Source organism: Psittacula echo (genome assembly GCF_963264785.1).
Source record: "Psittacula echo genome assembly, chromosome: 16".
NCBI classification, from domain to species: Eukaryota; Metazoa; Chordata; class Aves; order Psittaciformes; family Psittacidae; genus Psittacula; species Psittacula echo.
Window position 1 is genome coordinate 8189071 of NC_137752.1, and position 19982 is coordinate 8209052.

Genomic DNA, 19982 nt, shown 5'->3' on the forward strand with positions numbered 1-19982 from the left:
AAAGCCTCATGCCTCTCAGCCTTCCCTTGCCTCCCCTTCCCACCTTATCCAGGGAAGGTGATGAGGTTTGCAAGGTCCACCTGAGTTTCAGAGCAGAGGGCATGAAGCCAGCAAGGTGTCAGAGGAACATAGGGTGTGGAAATGCTTGAGACATCACAGAAAACAGGGCAGAAGCTGCGTTGGTGCTGCTGCCATAGGGAAATGGCACCGGGTTTCTAGGAGGTGGAGAGAAACTTCTCATTGCTTGGATGGGGTGATCCAGGGCTCCCTAAAGCATCCTTGCTGTCCCATGAAGGCAGTTTGCTCCTGGAGTAGCTAAGAGTGAGTCCCATCAGGACATTGCTGGTGTTGGAAGCAGGGTCCAGAGCATCCTGAACTTCTATATTAATATGTACAGCATTTTGCTCACATGGAAAATTGATTTTTAACCACAAAGTATAGCTGCTTTATAACCTTTCTTGTGCTTGACAGAGGCCATTTATAACCTGCCTTCATCACTACCTACACAAGCTCCAGTCTAACCCATCTTCAAGGAATTCCATAATGCAGTTTTAATTGCGAGCTGCTCCTGGACAAGATTTATGTATTTTTTCAAGGACTGGCCCTTTTGTCGGTGCTTGTGTGCGTGTGTTTGGTGAAAAGGGATAAATAACACCAGTGCAATAATGCTCTAATCCGGGCGACAATTTATTGGTGGCATTTGCCGCCTGCTGGCTTTTATCTTCTGGGACAAGGGAAACCTGCTGGGAAACAAGAATTAAAACCCAGCGTCAGCTCCTGTGAATCAGCATGGTTCCCTTGGCTGTGCAAAACTGATGAGCTGGGCTGTGATCCTGCCTCCACCACCGGCTCGTCCCATGGGAGGCAGCAAGATGCTTCTGGCAAGGGTTGGAACTGGATGATCTTAAGGTCCCATCCAACCCAAACCGTTCTATGGTTCTGTGTTAGGGAGGTTGTCACCTTCTGCCCGCATGGGCTTGAGGCTTCATCGCTGTGTCATTCTGCTGCCTTGAGGATTTGACCCTCCTGCAGAGGAAGGATGGGCAGTGAGGCCTTCACAGCAGACTTCATCCTTGCCCTGTGGTCTTTGCCTCTTCCCCAGAGGCTGTACAAGGTGTTGCACGACCCTTGGGGCTGCCCCATTCATCATTCATAGAATCATAGAATGGTTTGGGTTGGAAAGGACCTTAAATCATCCAGCTCCAACCCCTCTGCCATGGGCAGGGATGCCTCACACTAGACCATGGCACCCAAGGCTCTGTCCAACCTGGCCTTGAACACTGCCAGGGATGGAGCATCCACCACTTCTCCGAGCACCCTGTGCCAGCACCTCAGCACCCTCACAATAAAGAACTTCTTCCTTGTACCTAACCTGAACTTCCCCTGTTTCAGTTTGAACCCATCAGCCCTTGTCCTGTCATCCTTGGGTGAGCTCTGCCCAAGGAGGGCACCCAACCAGGCTGTGGCTCGAGGCTCTGTGAGGACCTTAACGCATCCCATCTCTCTCTGCAGTGCCCTGAGGACCTCCGACCCATGAAGGATGGCACCGGTTGCTACGACTACTCCAAAGGGATCGACTGCTCGGATGGCTTCAACGGTGGCTGCGAGCAGCTCTGTCTGCAGCAGACCCTCCCTCTGCCCCACGACCCCTCGTCCAGCACCATCTTCATGTTCTGTGGGTGAGTCCCTTCCAGTGCTCCATCTCCCACTTGCACATAGATAACCTGTGCCCATTTCCATCCCTGCCAACCCACCTGCACCACCATCCCCAAACCAGTGCGTCCAGAGAGCATTTTCGTGTGTCCAGAGAGGGTTTTCTTGGGTGCCCAAGAAACTTTAGGCTGTTTATGGAGCTGATTTCCAGCAGGGAATAGAAGCACCTGGTTTGCCTGCGGGCAAAAGCATATGGGAGTGCACAGAGCACTGCGAGCAGCTGCACCTTCCTCCTCTTCCCCGCTGTGTGACGGCACAGTTTGATCTGTGACTCACTGTGAAGGGACCCAAAAGCTGTACATTGTGTGTTGGAGGGGGAAGGTGGAGGATTTGTTTAAAAAACACTACTTTCTTTCCCCCCTCTCCCCTGTGCCTCTCTTAAAATAGAGTTTCATCCCCGATTTTGGCCAAGATCCTATAATCCTACACAATTTAGCATTTTCTCTCAGGAAAATCTCCCTGGCTGCAGTATGTTCTAAAAGGAGCTCAGTGATTATCTGGCTTTATGCTGCACAGCTGCAGCTGTACATCCAGCCAGCCAGCCATTGCCCGGCCCTGAGGCTCTGCACATTGCATCCCTTGGCTGGTTCGTGCTCTTGGGCACACGCAGGAACCTACTTCACATCCCAGTGGGAAGGATTAGGGTAAAGAAGGGGAAAAGGAGCCTTTTTGGGAAGGAAATACCCACAAGGAAGCAAATTCCTACCAGTAACTCCAAGGAGCATCCATTGAATCCCAATGCTGCAGGTTCAGCATCTCCTGCAGCCCTGGCTGCTGGTTGCAGTTGGGGAAGAGCAGCCCATGGAGCTCTGCCTGTGTCAGCTTCCCTTCTTCTATCCCCTTTTGCTGGTTTCCCCCACACCACCTTCTTGTCTATGCTGGTTTAGCAGCACAGAGCAGTTGAGTCACTGAGAGCGAGCACATTGCCTGCCAAAGGGGTTGGAAATCCATATGGGCACCAGGAACCTTTCTGGGGAGGGTCTAGAAAATCATGGTCTCCATTCACATCCATACAGGGAACCTGCATTCCAGTTTTCCATCCCCAAGAGCAGAGACTCTTTCCCCCTTGGTTTGTTATAATCCCTTTTCCAGGCAGAGCTGCACCTCAGGAACAGGCAGGGAAAGATGTGACAGACGGGGGGGGGTTTGCTCGCACCAAAGGAATGGGAGAGGGGAGCAAACCTGGATGGAGGTGGGATTGACGTTAGCAGAGCGCTGTGGCTATGGGGAGGAAGGGGCAGGCAGGGAATGGAGGTTTCCTTGTCATCTGGGAGCCAGTGTGAGGAAAAAGGCCGGAGAAAAGAGAGGGGAGGATGAGCAAAAGATGCCCCTGATGTCTGTAGTTAAATCACATCCCTGCTGCCTGCCTCAGTTTCACTTCCTGTGTGTTGAAGATGAGCGTGTGCATCTTACCCACAATGTGCTTGAAAGTGGGACCAAAGAGCAAAGGAGCCGTTTGCTTGCATGGGGGCCACTCCTGGGTGGAAAAAAGCACAGGAGCTTGAACTTGCCCTGGGAATGTTTGTACACAAAACAGCACCTTCCCAGGCAGCTGCTGTAGATGTTGGTGATGCTCAGCTGGACTCATCAGAGACTTATCCCATGGCAGGGCTCACGGGGTGGCCTAGTGGAAGGTGCCCCTGCCCATGATTAGGACTGGATGAGCTTTAAGGTTCCTTCCAACCCAAACCAGGCTGTGATTCTAAGTAGCTTGTGGTGCTTTGCAGGTGCGTGGAGGAGTACAAACTGGCCCCGGATGGGAAGTCCTGCCTGATGCTGTCCGACATCTGCGAGGGCCCCAAGTGCCTGAAGTCGGATGCCAAGTTCAACGACACCCTCTTTGGGGAGATGCTGCATGGTTATAACAACAGAACCCAGCACGTCAACCAAGGGCAGGTGTTCCAGATGAGTTTCAGGTATGGCCTGGTTCTGCTCCTAGCTTTGGGAACATTGGGATGGTGAGATGGGATGAAGGTCTCAAGGTGCAGAGCCAGCATCTCTGATGGGTTCTCTAGGGGAAGAGAGCAAGAGGACAGCAACCATCCATGGTTTTCTTACTTGCTCATCCTTCCTGCAGGCAGCAAGACCCTCCTGGGCCAGTGTGTGTGTCTTGTCAAGTGTTTAATTGCATTTGATGGGCTTTTCCAGGCAGTGTTGCCTCATCTCTTTGCGAACGCTGGTGTCTTTCATCTCCGTGATACCCTGTGACAAGGAGTTCTGCTGTTTAATCGCATGTTGTATGAAAGGGTGTTTCCTTGGGTGTGTTTTCAACCTGTGTGAGCTGGTTTTACTCAGAGTCCCCAGTTACAATACTGGGGGGAGCTGTGGATATACATATATATATATGCACATACACACACATATATATTCAAGAAATAACATAAATAAGCTGAAGGTAGATACCCCACCAGAGTGCAAATAGCAGACAGCAGAGCTGTTTGCAAGCTGCATTTTGGGTATGTCAGGAGTGCTGAGGGTCAGACGTGCATGGCAGGGAGAGCAGGATGTGAGCTGCAGTGCTCACAGAGGGGAGCTTGCTGGTAGCTGCTGAATTCAGGCTGGAAAATGAGTTATTTATCTATTTTTCTTCACTTCTCCTGAATACAGACACACTTCGGTTGAGTAATAAACCAAGGTGGGCCTATGATCAAAGCAGCAGCAGTGATCACAGTCAGGAGAGGGTCCAGTGCGTATCCCACACAGATACAGTTCTTCCTTGGCCAGCATCTCCCAGTGCACTGGGGGTTTCTTTCCTGTTAAGGCACCAAGACCCCATCGCTGCCTCTGATTTTAGCTGGAGCAGAGAGCTCATCACTGCTGGCCACGGTGTTTCTCTGGGCGCTTTTCCCCCAGCTGAATGCAGAGCCTTCCTAGCAGTGCATTCACGCTGAACTCTGGCCTTCTGCTGTCTCCATGGCAGATGAATCCCGAGCTCCACCAGCACAGAGGCGCTCAGAAAGGCACAGCCAGCAGTGTGCTTGGAGCCGCTGCAAGTGAGAATTGACAGCACACGGAGGCAATTTTCCCAGTGGGCTCCTCTTTGCTTTCTCTCCCTCCCACGTTACAAGCGTCAGCAGGTCCGTCAGCGCTGAGATTTGCCATGAGCTGCCAGCTCCGGGGGCTTCGAACACTCCCCAAGTGTTCTCCTGGGAATGCCAGACCCAGGCAGGCTCTCTCTGAATGAGGGCCAGCCCCAGCTTGTGCCATCAGTTCTTATGCACCAAACCTCATCCATAGCCTCCTGCAAAGCAGAAGGGTTGAAAGCCATCCTTCTCCTGCCTCAGCCAGGGCTGGGGACTAAGGGCTGCTTTATGGCTACCGGGAAGGAAACACGTCCGTGTCCTCAGGGCTGAATTCCAGCTGGGAAGCGCGCAAGGTTGTCTGTGGGTCTGGTTTATCCTGGGAGATGTGTCTTCTCCTAGAAGACGTGGTTTCTCCTGCTTGATGCGGTTTCTTCAAGTCATGCTGCCCTGGGAATGCTCGGTTTGAGCAGTCCCAGGCTGGACCAGGAGCGGTTCCTGCTGGAGCTGCCTTTGGCCTCTTTGCTCTCAGGATAAAAGACCTATGGTGCTGGGATTGGATCTTCCCTGGGGCTCTGGCTGATGGGTTTTCAGGGCTGTTGCTGATCCGTCCTCTCCCCATCCATGACCAGCCAGGCTGCATGGGTGATGGCTGTGGTGCATGCAATGGGAGGAAGCATTTCCCAGTGAGGCTCTGCCCAGTGGGAGCCAGGTCTTTGGCACAACCTCAACATCACAGACAGGATTTTCAGTGCTCAGCACCAGTTGGGGCATCCAACAGGTCCAACAGCTGGTAGAGGCAGGAGAAAGCAGGTCTAAAGCAAGAGCAACCTTCAAAGCACATCCACAGTGATGTGATGTGTGATGCACGAGCGTGTGATGCACTGACTCGGCAGAGCTCGGAGCCGGGATGGAGGCACCATGTCTTGCTCCACAAATGCTTTCAGCAGCCTGGAAGGTCGGCATGGCTGACCTTTCCCATTGGAATGCAGCCTGTTGGATCCAAAAGCCCTGGGCAGTGATGAGAGGAGCTCAGTTCACCCCGTGCAGTGTCCTTCCCTGCAGCCAGGCTGCCTGGTGTGTCGAAGGGTTACGCTGTAGAAGCACCATTACATCATCCCCTAACAAGGGAAGAGAAAGAGGTTAATGGAGAAGAAATTATTAACTGAAAGATGTAATTTGCCTCTGATTTTCATAGGTATTCAAGAACCTCTCTGCGCATTAAGACACCAGCTGTTAGAGAAGCCCTTAATTTGGTGCATTTGAAACATAGCAGGAAGCTGCCTAATACCAGGGATTAAAAGCCTGTTTCTGCGAAGTAGGAGCAAGAACCTGCTATCAGAACAAGGGGCTGAGTATTTTAGAGAGATTTAGAACTGCTGGGATCCTTTAGCTATGCAGATGTGACAGTCAGTTGAATGGTGTCTGCTTCCCATGTCGCCGCATCTTCAGTGTCTTTCATAAATAGGATATTCTCAATTTGCCAGGCATGTGAGCATGGGGTTGGGAGGAAGCCTTTGTGCTGGGAAAAGCTGTCTCATGGACACTGGCCTGGGCAACACCTACCAGTTACCAGTATTTGCATCCCATTGGGGTGGTCTCTTTGTCACCAGGTCTGCAGCACTGCTTCGTCTCTACCGTTCTGATGGCTGTGCGGTCATAGAATCATAGAACCCCAGCCTGGTTTGTATTGAAGGGACCTTAAAGCTCCTCCAATCCCAACCCCTGCCACGGGCAGGGACCCCTTCCACTGGAGCAGCTTGCTCCAAGCCCCTGTGTCCAACCTGGCCTTGAGCACTGCCAGGGATGGGGCAGCCACAGCTTCTCTGGGCACCCTGTGCCAGTGCCTCAGCACCCTCACAGGGAAGAGCTTCTTCCTTATATCTAACCTTAATCTCTCAGTTTAAAGCCATTTCCCTTGCCCTATCACTACATGCTCTTATAAAGGTCCTCCCAGCAATGGCTTGGCATGGCACTGGGATGTAGCTGGTGTAACACTGATGGCTTTATTGTTTGCTCGAGAGGATGGGGGTGTGCAGCAGGTACCTTTAGGATGCAGCAGGAGGATGGTGTTTGATGTGAGCACGCAGGGCTGGTACTGGGAGAGCTGTATAGTTTTAGAGGTCCCAGACCTTAGACCAGCCTGTGGTTCTAGTCCGTGCTGCATGAGATTTTGGGTTTCCCCTTTAACCCGCATCATTTTATCTGAGGGGTAAAGCAGCACCCAAGCACTTTGGTGGCAAGGGAAGGATGGAGGCAGCAAATACTGGCTGCTATGACTGATGTACCCCCAACAGGGGTGGGCAGCAATCAAACAGCTCATACTGCATGCACTAGATGTGCTTTATATATACACCTGCACTGGTGTGGCACCTTGTTGTGGTACATAGAGCCTGTGCTCCTGCTCTCACATCCCTTCGTGCTGGTGCCAAGGACCATCCATCAGTGCAGTGAAGCCAGAGCCCAGCAGGACGTGAACACCACAGCAGCTCAGGTCGAGCTGTCATGAATTAGGAGATCTGTGACAGCTTTTTCTGTACTGAGATGGTTTAGTGACCACTAATTTTCACCGTGGTGATTGGGGTGCCTAACTCACCTGGTGGACAAGCCTTCATCAAGGCTTCAGCTTGGAGGAGTGCACCACATCATTGCTGCTGCTGTTTTATTGCAAGGATTTAAATCAACGCGCTCCTCTGGTGATGCGTCTGCGTGTCCCTCGTGGGTGCTTTGGTAGGGGCAGAGGAGGGATCTTTCATCACACACCAGAGCCGCCACCCCCTTGCTCCTTCCATTGTTGAGCCAAGAACACATTCAGAGCCGCCTCCTTCTGGGCATCCATCTCTTCTTGTTAAATGGGCTCTTCTCTTTGGTGGAATGCTGCATGATGTTAATAAATAGATGGGATTGGAGCTGATCTATTCCAGTCACACCTCTCGGTCTAGCCGGGAGGCTCAGCACTGGATCCAGCTCACTAAAGACTAGATTAGAGTGATTTCCCCCTCCTTGCCTCACATTGGGGCAGAGCCCCAACTCCACACCATCCCCAAATCACCCGGGGATCATTTTCCAAATGGGTTGTTTATGCATTCCTTATCTGTTTTGTGCCGCCTCTTTGCCACGAGGGAATAGAGATGTTTTGTTTAAAAGCTGTTTGCAGTTTCAGATTGTTGCTTTTATGCCATTAATATGGAGCAATCCCAGATTGCTACCTGTGGAGCCAGCTTCACTTGCTGGGTTATTACTGCATGGCGAACGGGATGTCAGAGCACTCCCTGGGGAGCAGCTGTCTGCCCTAACCAGGGTCCCTTCCTATCCCTACCTCTGGCTCTGCCTCTCATCCCAGTTCTTGTCCTTGGCATAGCCCCAAGATATGGGGAGCACTTCACTCATCCACAGCCCCCATCTGATTCCTTCCCATTGGAGATGCAGCGAATCCAGGCAGTTTCTGGGTGTTGGGGGCAGATGTGCAGCCAGAGTGGTTTGGTGGCTGGAGTGGGGAGAGGATTTGTGTTTGCCCAGCCTCACTGCAAAACCCCTGCCGAGCACCAAGTGTTTTCCCCTTCCCATAATCAAAGATGGTGACTCCAGAGGATGCAGGGCTGCCACGCTGAGCACCCTTCCCTCTGCAAACCGGTCCTCAGAGGATGCTGTTCCACGCATCCTCACCCACCAACCAGTGCTGCTGCTTCACAGCCTTGGGGAAGGCACAGGCTGCGCTGAGCACAGCCCCGAGGAGGCCGGGATGCCGTGGGGAGGGCTGGGTACCCGCTGGCCCCAGCGCGGCAGCGGCTCTGCCTGCACGCAGCCGCGCTGTCAGGCGCGCACCGGGTCGCGGAACTGATGCAGGGAATTGTCATAATATTGATGGGGAGTTTGGCAAGTTAATTTTAAATCTGTCACTTCTTCCCCTCGCTGCTTCTCAGCCCTTAATAAACCAGCGCGGCGGTGGCGGCGCGGGGGGAGCTGACAGCTCAGCACCATCCCTGCCGCAGGGATGCTGTGGGGAAACATCCCCATCGCTCTCCCTCCACTGGGGGAGGCTGCACCCCGTGTCCCCCTTGCTATGGGAGCTGCCAGGGGCTGGGATGGGTGCTCAGCACCCAGTGCTCATCGCGTCTGTGTGCCAGAGGCCGGTGGGGGCGTTGCGGTACCTCCTGGTTCAGAGCTCACGGGGGAGGACGTCCTGCCTCCCCCTTGCATCACAAATGTAACGTATGTAACCAGTTAAATGAACGCTATTGAGTCTTTCCCTATTTCTTCCTCTTCCCCCCCCCCCCCCCCCAGCTCCGGAAGCTCCACGCACACAAGTTATAATTGCACTGTTTATTATTCCCGTGCTGGTGAGCTGGGCGCCAGCCGGGACACCACTGCCTTGTTTACCTATTACCCTTCAGGCCAGGATAATGGATGGATCTCTTTTCCGGTGGCTGCCTTCCATTTCATTCCTCTTTTTATTATTTGTTGCTGCAATTCTATTACCTGTTCACAACTCAGAAGGCTCAGACATGCTACTTGGAAGCAATGATGTCTTTCCAAGCCAGGCTAATGCCTCCGGCCTTGGTCCTCAGTAGCAGGTAAGGGGGCTGTTAGCAGTTTAGCAGTGTTGTGGAGCTACTGAGGGATGTGATGCTCTGCTGCCTACCCTGTTGTCAGTCTGTGCCATGCTAGGGATGCTGCCTGCAGAGCAGAGATGTTCTGATGCCCATCTGTGGCTGTGCCACTGGCAATGGCTTTGCAGCCCCCAAAGGGTCTCCATCTGAGCTGTTTCTTCTCAATCCCATTTTCTCTCCTCTCCGCCTCGCATCAAGGCCATCCTGGCTGCTTTCTTGAGTTCACCCAGCCCTTTTCAGAGCCCACAACAGGTTGCACAGAGACACACGCTGTGTGTTTTGAGCACATCTTCGCTGGCCAGGCTAAGCACTGAGGATCTCTCAATTCAGTGTATAATGACTAATGCAATTAGCACAGCGCTCCATCAGCCCTGCTCTGGTTCAAAGTTAGCATCCCACCAAAGAGGAGAACAGATTGTGCAGCTTGGAGCTGGCATTTCTGACAGGCTGCAGCCACGTGCTTGTGCACTGCATTGGGAGCTCTTTTGTATTCTTCTGGAAAAACAAAAGCAAATCTGGTGCTGGCGATATCCCGAAGATAACACAGGGGTCCAGGGTGGAAGAGGTGGTGCTTAAAATACACTGATTGAGTGAGTGAATAATAGAGGTATTTAAGTACTAGGGGTATTCAGACTTGTTCTCTGCCTGGTGTGGGTAGGATTATGCAGCTTTCAGCTCAGCCCATGCTCTGGAAGCCGGCTTTTCAGCCATGCACATTGGTGAGTTGATGTTGCAAAGGAGAGCTTGGGCTCTAGAGATGGGCAGAGCCGGTGCCCATGGGAGATGTGGGTACCACGGGTACGTACCCCAAACCTCACAGGCACAATCCAGAGCCAAAGCACTGCTGTTGGAGATACATCAGCATGAAGCTGATGGAGCATCACTCATGGGCTTTTCTGGGCTCGGGGACCAGCCAGAGGTGCAGAGTTTCCCTTTACCCCAGCAGCGAGGGATGCTACGGAGCTGCTCCCAACCCTGTGCCCCTGCTCCCCGCTCCCCCCAGCCCTGGCAGCACATTTGTGTGTGTGCAGATGTTTGTGTTCCCTGCAGCTGATGAAAATATTCATTATCTTGTTAGCTGCTGCTGCAGCAGGAAGCTCGGATTTGCATTTCCACAGCTAATCGCGCAGCGCAATCACAGCCTCTCACCCGGCAGCACTGGGCCCAGGCTGGGAACCTTCTCTCCTGCCCTTGCCACTGTCAGTGGGGACCACAGGGAAGGAGTGCCATGGCCATAGGGGCCCACCATAGAGGCGAGGAGGATGATGGGGTTCAGAACAGTGTGATAGCTGGGTTGGTCAGCGCTGGTTCCTGTGCAGGATGGGAGCAGGCAGTGGGATCCCAGTGTGGGAATGCTGCTAGGCAAGGTATGAGTATGGAAAGGTTGTGTCTCCTTGTCCTGGGCCTGGGAGCTTCTTGTGGGATGGGAGGTGAAGGGTCTTAGGGAATGCTTACTCCTCTGGGACATGGGCTCCTCCTGCAAGGAACCTGTCAGTGAGGTCCGCAGGGTCCACCCCATGAAAAGCTGATGGTGACACCCTCGTGTCCTGAGCATGAGGAAAGGATAAAGGTTTGGAGAGGAGACGTGGACCCGCACAGGAGGGGAGGGACCAGATGCTGGTGTTGGCCACTTGCAGAACCCCCCCGCTTTGATGCAGTGATTTATGTGCCATCCTTGTTTACCATGCCCTTTATGGTGCGCGGTAATGCCAAGCCTGCTTTTGCTTTTCCCAGCTCTCAGTGCACCCAGGAGGTTTCCCCTTCCCCGTGCCATAGGGAGCAGTGTGCCGGCTGGACTTGCTGACCTGCTGGCCTTTCCCATCTCTGACTTTTATGATACTAATTATAGCGGCTGTTATTGCATAGTTAATCTGCATTATTAAGAGATGCGGTGGAGATTGGTTTCATAATAATAACAGCTCAGATTTATAGAGTACCTTTCCTCCCAGGGGGTCCTTATTGGCTTTATAGCCTTGTAGTGGTGTTCAAACTTGCAGAGGAGGAATTGCTGCTGCTTCTTTCCTCATCTGAAGGTGCTCCTGGGGCACGGGGGCTCTGCACCCACGTGGGACACATGAAATAAGGATTATGTTCAGCTGAAAAAGAAGAAGAGAATCAGGCGGGAGGGTTTGAGGCAGTAAATTGTAGCCACTCGACTTTAAGCTATGATAGGAGGTTTTTCCATCCTGCCACGGGCACTTCTTGGTGGCCACCATTAGCACGGTCCATGGGTTCATGCTGCTTGCACCACTGACACCGCTCCAGCGGCACCTCCGGGGACAAGGCTGACACTTACCAGCCCGTCACTGCTCTTCCTCGCTAATGCCAGCGCTGGTCGATGGAGATTCCCCAACCAGGGACTAAATCAGCTTGACATTGACTTAGCAATGCGAATCCTTGCTCCAGGCAACGCAGTCACGAGCAGGCACCAGTGTGGGGATATCCGAGTGCTCCGCAGCTATGCCAGCTGCCGAGCTATACCTGCTCCGAGTCAGAGCAGGGCTTGGATGCAGTCCTCAGAGCAACAGAAAACCTTTCCTTGTGCTTTCCCATCCCAAGTGATCTCTCCAGAGATGGAGGATTTGCCCTTCTGTTGTTGCAGTGTAACTTGTGACTGTGTTGACCTGAAGGATGATGCTTGGTTTGGGCTTGGGGACCAAGGATTTAATCCACTGTCTACCAAAGGTGGTGCACAAGCTGTGCTGGGACCCCTCCCATCTCCTGCTGCATCCTACCCATAGGGCACATGGGATAACCTGGAAGATCTCCTGTATCTTCCACTGTACCTAATTCCTGTCTTGGATGCTGGAGCTGTGGCTCAATGCAGAGGCATGCAGGAGCAGGCAGTGGGGACCAACCCAGCATCACTCATTCTCCTCCTCATCCCCATTGCTGTCCTGCTGTCTCCCTGCCCAAACTGCAGCTGGGCAAGAAGTCATCTCCCACGGGCTGTTGTCTTCAATACCAATTTCCTTGAGATGAAAGCCTGGGGGTGTTTGTGCCATTCCTTTCTCCCCAGCAGGGACCAGGGGAGTGCAGTGCAGGCAGAGCAGCCTGTGTGCCTGAGCCATAGCTTCCTGGGGATGGTTCCATTGGCCAGCTGTGCTCATAGCCGCGGGCAGCAGGTGAACATCTGGAAGGTGAGATGGCACTGCCACTTGTCATTCAGCAGCCGCAGAGCCGGGGTGTGATGTCCCACAGAGCTGGGAGGAGGGAAGCAAAGCGGAAAGTGCTCCAGGGCACTGTGCTGAGCCATGGAGAGGGGCTCGGTGCCTGCCTCTCCCAGGGAGGATGGCGAGGGGTGAGGTCGCTGCAGGTGCCATCACCAAGCCCCATCTCGCTGTGTGCAGCATCTCGTGGCTTCTGTAATTAACTTCACACACAGAGACTCGGCTTTGCAGATGTGGTCACAAATCCCAGCTAATTCACCATATGCTCTGGCTGCCAGACAGCGCCCGGAGCTGCCACTTAGGGATGCATCCCTGAGCGCTGCCTGCATGGGTGCTGCCTTCACCCTCCATGCCTGTCCCTGGGGGATACCTGGCTCTGCACATCAGCTTGCTGTGCCCATGGTGGTGGGTTGGCTGCTGGGCAAAGCTGTGGGCTGGCCAAGCATCCCGCATGGGTCCCTTGGGCAGGCACCAGGCACCACTGAGCTCACCCCAAGCTGGTTGGTCCTGTCACAGGGGACCTGTGCTGATGTACGGCAGAGCGTGCGTGGAGGGGAAGCAGGAGCATTAACTGCATTGAAATGACTTTGTCGGAGTGCCAGCATATGAAACGCGTGGTGCTATTGCAGCCCTGCCACTGCCTGTGGCTGTTTTTCCTCTGCTTCTAATGACTAACAGAGAGAAGACAAAACAATTTCTATTAGTTTCTCCCACGCCGCAGTGGGTTTCTTATTTTCCAAACCTCATTAGAGTTTGTAATACCGTGGTGGTAGTCAAGAGCAGTCCGAATCACCCTGGGGGGAAAGAAGAACCGAAGAGATATGATGTGCAGCCCAGTATTAACACTGCTCCTGGCTCATTTCCAACGTCCCTCCTGACTCCCTTCCAAACTCTTACGCCTTATCTCCATCTTAAAGGTTAATGATGAAGCTTAGGAGAGGGGAAAAAACATGCTTAAGATCCCAACTTGTTAAAGAGAATGGATGCGTGTGCTGAGCGGAGAGCTGGCTCTGCGTTTACATTGCAAAGGCAAATACTATTTAAAAGGCAGTGCTTGTGCTTCCCAGGGCGTTGCAGCTGGGATGTGGGTTTCCCTGTGGAAGAGCTGGTGGTGTGAAGGGCTGCAAGAGGAATCCCCTAGGTCGCTGTGCCCAAATCCCATAGGAACTGGATCCAGTTCCTTGGGAAGTCGCAGCATGGAGTCCTGGCTCCTCTGGAGTCAGTGGGAGTTCTGCGTTTGTTGTCTCATTACGAATAATGCCAATGAAAGCACCGGGCGCGGAGCTGTTGGAGCAATGCTCAGGAAGTGATTGCAAACAGCACCCAAACAGTCCCCATGCAAAGGGACCTGCAGCCTTAGATCAGCTCATCATTGAAATCATCATCCAGAGGAGGTGTCCAGCGTGGCTCTGGGATGCTCAGGCATAGAAAACCTATCCCCATAGACAAACAGAGGTCGGATCATCTCGCCCTGCCCACAGCCTGGTGGGCAGGAGCTCCGTGAGCTGCTCCAGGTCTGTCTGCTCCATCCGCATTGTTCAACAGCTGGAAGCTGCTGAGCTTATGGAAGCCAACAAGGTCAGACCCTTTGGCTGTCAGCGATGGCAAAGCTGATGGAGGGAGACACCTCGAAGGGCAGATACATGGAGCAAGACATGAATCCCCCTGTGCTTTGCAAACAGGCAGGTTTCTCATCAGCCACATCAGCTGCTGGGCATTTCCCAGACTTCCACACAAGGAGGGATGGCACAGGGGTCCGACATGTCATTGTGGTCCTGCCACCGGGTTGGAGGCTCAGGACAAGGCTGCTAAGGCTAAAACCCAGGCAGATGTGGAGCTGCTGCCTCCCTTGCTGTTGGGATAGCTAAATGCTTAATGCAGAGCCACATGGGTAAGGGGTTTTGGCTCCTTGCTTGTTCGCTTTGCCCCTGCAGAAGTTGAGGAGCTGTGTGGAAGGGCTTGTTCTGGGTGCTGACACACCTCAGTGACGTGATGCTCAAGTGATGTGACTTGAGCAGGACAGTAGTAAGGAGATAGCAGCTTAAAGATGCAAAGTGTTGGGTCAGACATATGCCGGGCTGTATTTCGTCAGCTTGTCCAAGCAAGCAGTGCCTCAAATGAGGAGGTCTCCAGCAGTAAATGCAGATTGCCTGGAGCCTGCTCTGTCAGAGGGAAGAGGCTGTCAGTGGACTCTTTTGGGCTGTGATGCAGCCAGGAGATCTTACCCAGGTTCAAGTGTTAATGATGATGGCAGCTTCTGCATCAAGTCGTGTCTCCCAGCTCATAGGAACTGGGATATGAATCCCTGGGGATTCACTCCCTGCGAATGTGGGCTTCCAGGAGCAACTTGTACAGAGTTACAGGCAAACACCAGGCAGGTTCCCACTCTATTCCCTTTCTCCAGCCACGGGTGTATCCACGCTTTTTCCCTTCATTCTTTCATTCTCAAACATTGGGGGGGGGGGGGGGGGGGGGGGTTGACTTCTCTTAAAAGCTCTTGCAGAAAATCACATTTAAACTTAGGTAAAGCATGAGAAATTTGAATCCCAAAGGGAATAATCCGTAGATTTGCCCAGTTCTGTAACAGGCTGAAAACTAGAGCTTTGTGTGGGATTCCCGGCTCCGTAATGAAGGCATAAATCCAGCGTTGCCTGCCTGCTGCACAGGCACCGAGCGTTGCTGTGGGAACCAGAACTTCCCAAACCTGTATTTACTCAGCACTCAGTTCAGCCTCTTCCCAACAGGCATTCCGGAGGGACGGAGATGCACAGCCTAATGTGGGATTTCACCCACAGGAGACACTGGAATACTGGAATAAAGAGCTGGATAATGGGGAGCAGGGAAGGGAGAATGATGTAAGGTGATGAACGGGTGCTGTGGGCACTCACCTGGGCTTCAGGGCTTCTGCTGCCTAGAGCCACGTGTTGGTGGTGCATCTCCTCCAGCAGCAAGTCCCATCTCTGGTTGCCTACTCCAGGGCTCACAAGGAAGGAGATCTTTGCTTCTATCACTCACGGCTTCTCCATTGCTCCATCTCAAAGTACATTCCTGTGTGTTTCCTTTAGAAGTGGCTTCAGGAGAAGATGCAGTTTTCCTCCATGATGGTGAACGTGATGGCTGAGTGCCTGCTGGCGTCACCGGGCTGTGTGGTCCAGGTGTTAGGGTTTGGGGGATGCTTGGAGATGGTCTGTATGAAAACCAGGTTGGAATGGTCCAGTGTTGGCAGAGCGTGGTGCTGATGGATCTATTTGTCTTCCTCTGTTTTGTACTTATAAGAAACACTACCTTAAAAATCTCTGCTCAGGTTTTGCAGCAGGTTTAAATGGAGTTGATAAACAGCTTTGGGTCAACTGAATTCCTGTTTTACAGTGCATAAACTACTCACCAGGAAGGAATTCCCTTCCCTCCTTGTGCTGGCTCCTTGGAGCATTGCTGTTCCCACTGCCCGCATCCTTCTGTCCGGCTGCCTCAGGTCTTGAAATCCCATATCCAGATGTCATTTGCTGGCTGTCACCATCCTTGTGCCATGGCTGGGGTCACTCCCAGCTCCACAGAGGGTTCTGGGGCTCAGTCTGAGGATGTGTGGAGGGGATGGTGCTGAGCCTCACACCAGCACCGTGCATGCCCACAGGCACTGCAGCCCCTGCGCTGGCATCAATTTACCTCTGGAACACCTCAATTTAAATGCTAATTCTCCTGTACCGACGGGTAAGGCAGCTATTGCATATTGTCAGGCTGTTTAGTGCTGGCATTGAAGTGGGGATACACGCTGGGGACATGGTGGGGAGGGATGGGCAGCGCTGGTCTTATCCACAGCACAGCGGCTGATGGAGGGATGGGGATGGCGATGGTGGCCGCACCAGGGGGATTTGGATTGATGCTCTCCTCTGTCCCCCTTGCAAACAGTGGTTAGAGCCGAAAGTTAGGGAGCTGGAGGGAGCTCCAGCAAGATTGGTCTCTCCTTTTTCATCCTGCTTCGTTATACAAGCGTGGGGCCTTGCTAAAATTAATGACCAGTAAATTTGGAATAAGTAACTGCTGCTTCAGACGGTTTGCATTAAGCCTTTATGATTCACCCATGCCTGAGGTCACAGAGACACGTGGGGGGAGATTTACGGCGTGCTTACCTTCTCCAAAGTGGCTGTGGAAAGAGGACACCCTCTTTCCTGTCTCCCAATGGCTTTAGATTAACTGCCTTTTGGTGATGATAAGCTAAAAAGAAGCTATTTCTGCATGTCCCATGTCAGATGCAGGCTGGGCTCTTGTGAGCTTCCAGCCACCCCAGTGGGAAAGCTTCTCGGAGGGGAAGTTGGGTCAAAACCTGGCCCTAAACAACCTCAAATCCATCATTTCTCCCCAAGCCATTGAGGGACAGAAATAAGGAGGATTAATAAATGATGCTTGCTAGAGAAGGTGGCCTTCCAGACTTGCATACCAGAAAGCACGGTCCTCCCATAGTCACTTTGCTGAACACAAGCACTCTGGATGATGTGATTAACGTTTGTAGCTGTGCTGGCTCAGATAAGGGTAATTAAATCTCACGCTCCAGGGCATAAGCTAATCACTCGTGGGGTCATTTTCTATTACTATTACGGTTTTACCCCTTCATGAATATATTTGCCCAGTTGCTGTGATTCAAGGCGTGCATCCATGGTCAGCAGTGGAAGGAGGCAGAAGCCCCGTCCCAGTTGATGCTTGGATGTGCAGTGGGAGTTGCACAGGAGCAAGGAGGTCTCTAAAAGGGTCAGTGGGCACAGTCCACCCCTGAACGTGAGCCACCAGCTGATGTTTCACTACCGCTCCCACTGCAAGCTTGGCCCTGGCTTTGAGCACCTTCGCCACAGGATGAGGTGCCCCCGGGCTCAGCAGAATCATTCCATAGACCAGGACCCTGTGGCTGTGGCCCCATGCAGGAGGACCACAGCGTTCCGGCTGCTCCCAGTGTCTGCATTGGGCTCTCCTGCTCCCCCAGACTCCCTTTTGCTCAGGGATGCTGTGGGATGCTCATCCCTTTTGGATGCTTCCCGTCAGCTGCGTGAGCTGACACCAGCACTGCAGAGCTCAGCAGTGCAGCCTGCGCTGCACCGCACCACGGCTGTATCGCATGACCTTGGGTGTATTATTTAAGGTCAGATTCCCCACAAGCATCTCTAGTTTGTGTATCTAGGACAGGAGAACACCAGCACAGCGGGCTCTTGCTGCCTGAGCCCTCCTCCTGGTACCTGAGCAGCCGCTGGTTGCCTTTATCCCAGCAGCATCCCAAGACTGAGGGTGCTGCTGTTTGCTGTGTAACCCAAGGCAATGGGTGCATTATAGACTCAGCCAAGGTTACAGGAAGTGGCCACCAAAGCCAGGATTTTGAGCTCTGTTTAATCCAGGTGACTGCCTTCCTCCTCAGCGAACCCTGCCTTTATAAAAGCCTTTGGCCATTTGACCTTTCCCAGCATCAAGGCTTGTTTGTCTTGAAGTCGGCTCCCTCCCGAGGCAGGGATGCACTCTGCATTGGATGCTACTCAGGACTGGTGCTGCGAGGGCGAAAGAGCATTTCCTTATATAATGACTCAGTATCTGCACAATGCCCTGAGGGATGATGAGATCCCCACCAGGAGAGTGCTGCCAGTCGATGCGTGCATTCAGTGTGCGTTGTGCTGGATGACAGCAGTGTACTCACTGCTCCTGCCAGTACCAAGCATCTGCTCTGTGAGTGATGGGGAGATACAGGGGGGCAGAACAAGAGACAGAGGAGGATGCTGTGGGGCTAACAGGGGCTGGGATCAGGCAGGTTTGCCTGGATCTCTCCTAGTCCCATTGGAATAAACCAGTTGGAACCATGAGGTCACGAAGGCATCACCGTGCTGCTTGGAAATGCCACAGACCCGCAGTTGTGAGCCCTGCACCCATTCAGAAGCGCCAGTGGCTCAGCCAGCACACGCACAGGGATGCTGTCACATCCCTTTCCTTGTCTCCGGCCTTATCCCTCTCCTCGCCTCTGTCCCTATGCCTCACACAGAGCCTGAGGGCTTTGATCAGCGCTGCCAGAGAGCACAAAGCCTGGTAGGAACCGTTCTGTGCCTCTACGGCGAGCAGCGCCGGAGCCGCAGGGCTCTCAATGAGGAGCAGAGGAAGAGGAGCTGCAGCCCTCTGCCGGCTGCGGGTCCGCAGCGCACGGCCCTGGCACCGCCGGATGCGGGGGTCCCATCGCCTGCCCCCCTGTTTGCCCTCCTGCACCCACCCGTGCAGCGGGTGCTGGTGTGGAGGTGGCTGATGGGGCTCTGCACCCAATGGGTGCTTCCCTCCGCACCGATTCGGTTCATCCCTGGGGTGATGCAGGGGGCTGGAGGTGGGAAGGGGATGCAGGAAGGGTTTGGTAGCAAACAAGCATCATCAACGTGCTCCTGAAGCCTTGTACCGCTGCGTGACAGGAGCATGTGTGTGCTCACACCTTGACTTGCACTTGCCCCTTGTTTTTCTCGGTCATTTTGAGAGCGGAGCAGTTAAAGCACATGGGATTGCAGCAATTGGCAGTGCAGAGCGTGGTGTTCTGATAAATACCTGTTCACAGAGGTGTCAGCTCTGAACAGCAGCTCCTGTGTGCGTGTTCCCCTCGCATTGGTGTGCATCTCCTCCTGCTTCTCCCTCCTCAGCTGCCCATGTATGAACCCCCCAGCCCTTGGGGTCTGTCCTGTCACCCCATAGATGAGCTCTTAGGCAGAAGCTCTTCCCTGTGAGGGTGCTGAGGCGCTGGCACAGGGTGCCCAGAGAAGCTGTGGCTGCCCCATCCCTGGCAGTGCTCAAGGCCAGGTTGGACACAGGGGCTTGGAGCAAGCTGCTCCAGTGGAAGGGTTCCCTGCCCGTGGCAGGGGTTGGAGCTGGAGGAGCTTTAAGGTCCCTTCCAACACAAACCAGGCTGCGAGTCTGTGAGCCCAGCCCAGGCACAGGACAGCTGCTCTGTGGGCTCATGGCATGGGTGGGTGTTTGTGAGATGGTCCAGGTGGGTTTGCATGGGGGGAGAAGGAGATGCTGCTGTTTTGCGTCTTCTCTGTCCTGTGCTTGCATTCAGGGCACTGGGTTAACTGAGTCTCCTGGTGTCTGTTCCTCCGGGGCTGTGGGTGTTGGTAGCACTGATGCTTTCCTCCCTTTTCTGCTGTGGCAGAGCAGCTGGGACATGGAGGCTCCTTCCCATGTTCCCTACTGACTCGCCTCGCTTTGCAGCCCCTCTTCCCAGCACCCAGCTCCTGGCTCTGCAGTGATTGCAGCTCTCCATTTGCACCACTAAGACAGCAAGAGGCTCAGAGCAGCAGAGCACTGCTCCAGCACAGGGATCAGGCACCCGGCATGATCAATGGGAGATGTGCGAGCACGTGTGTGCGGAGGGGCTTTTCCCCTCAGATAAATAGACCACTTTGGCAGTACCTAAAGTGAAGCTCCTGAGATGCAATTGGGTGCTGGTGGCTTTCAGATGGGGATGC

General features: G+C 53.5%; 1 protein-coding gene across 1 annotated transcript in view; it reads left to right on the plus strand.

Moving 5' to 3' along the window:
* Positions 1–19982, plus strand: part of ASTN2 (astrotactin 2) — a gene marked incomplete at its 5' end in the record, with an annotated part of 331301 nt that overhangs the window by 189576 nt on the left and 121743 nt on the right. Inside the window, 2 exons of the mRNA XM_080630379.1 lie at positions 1513–1679; positions 3441–3629. Coding sequence (XP_080486505.1) covers positions 1513–1679; positions 3441–3629 — 356 coding nt within the window. The remainder of the gene's footprint in view (positions 1–1512; positions 1680–3440; positions 3630–19982) is intronic.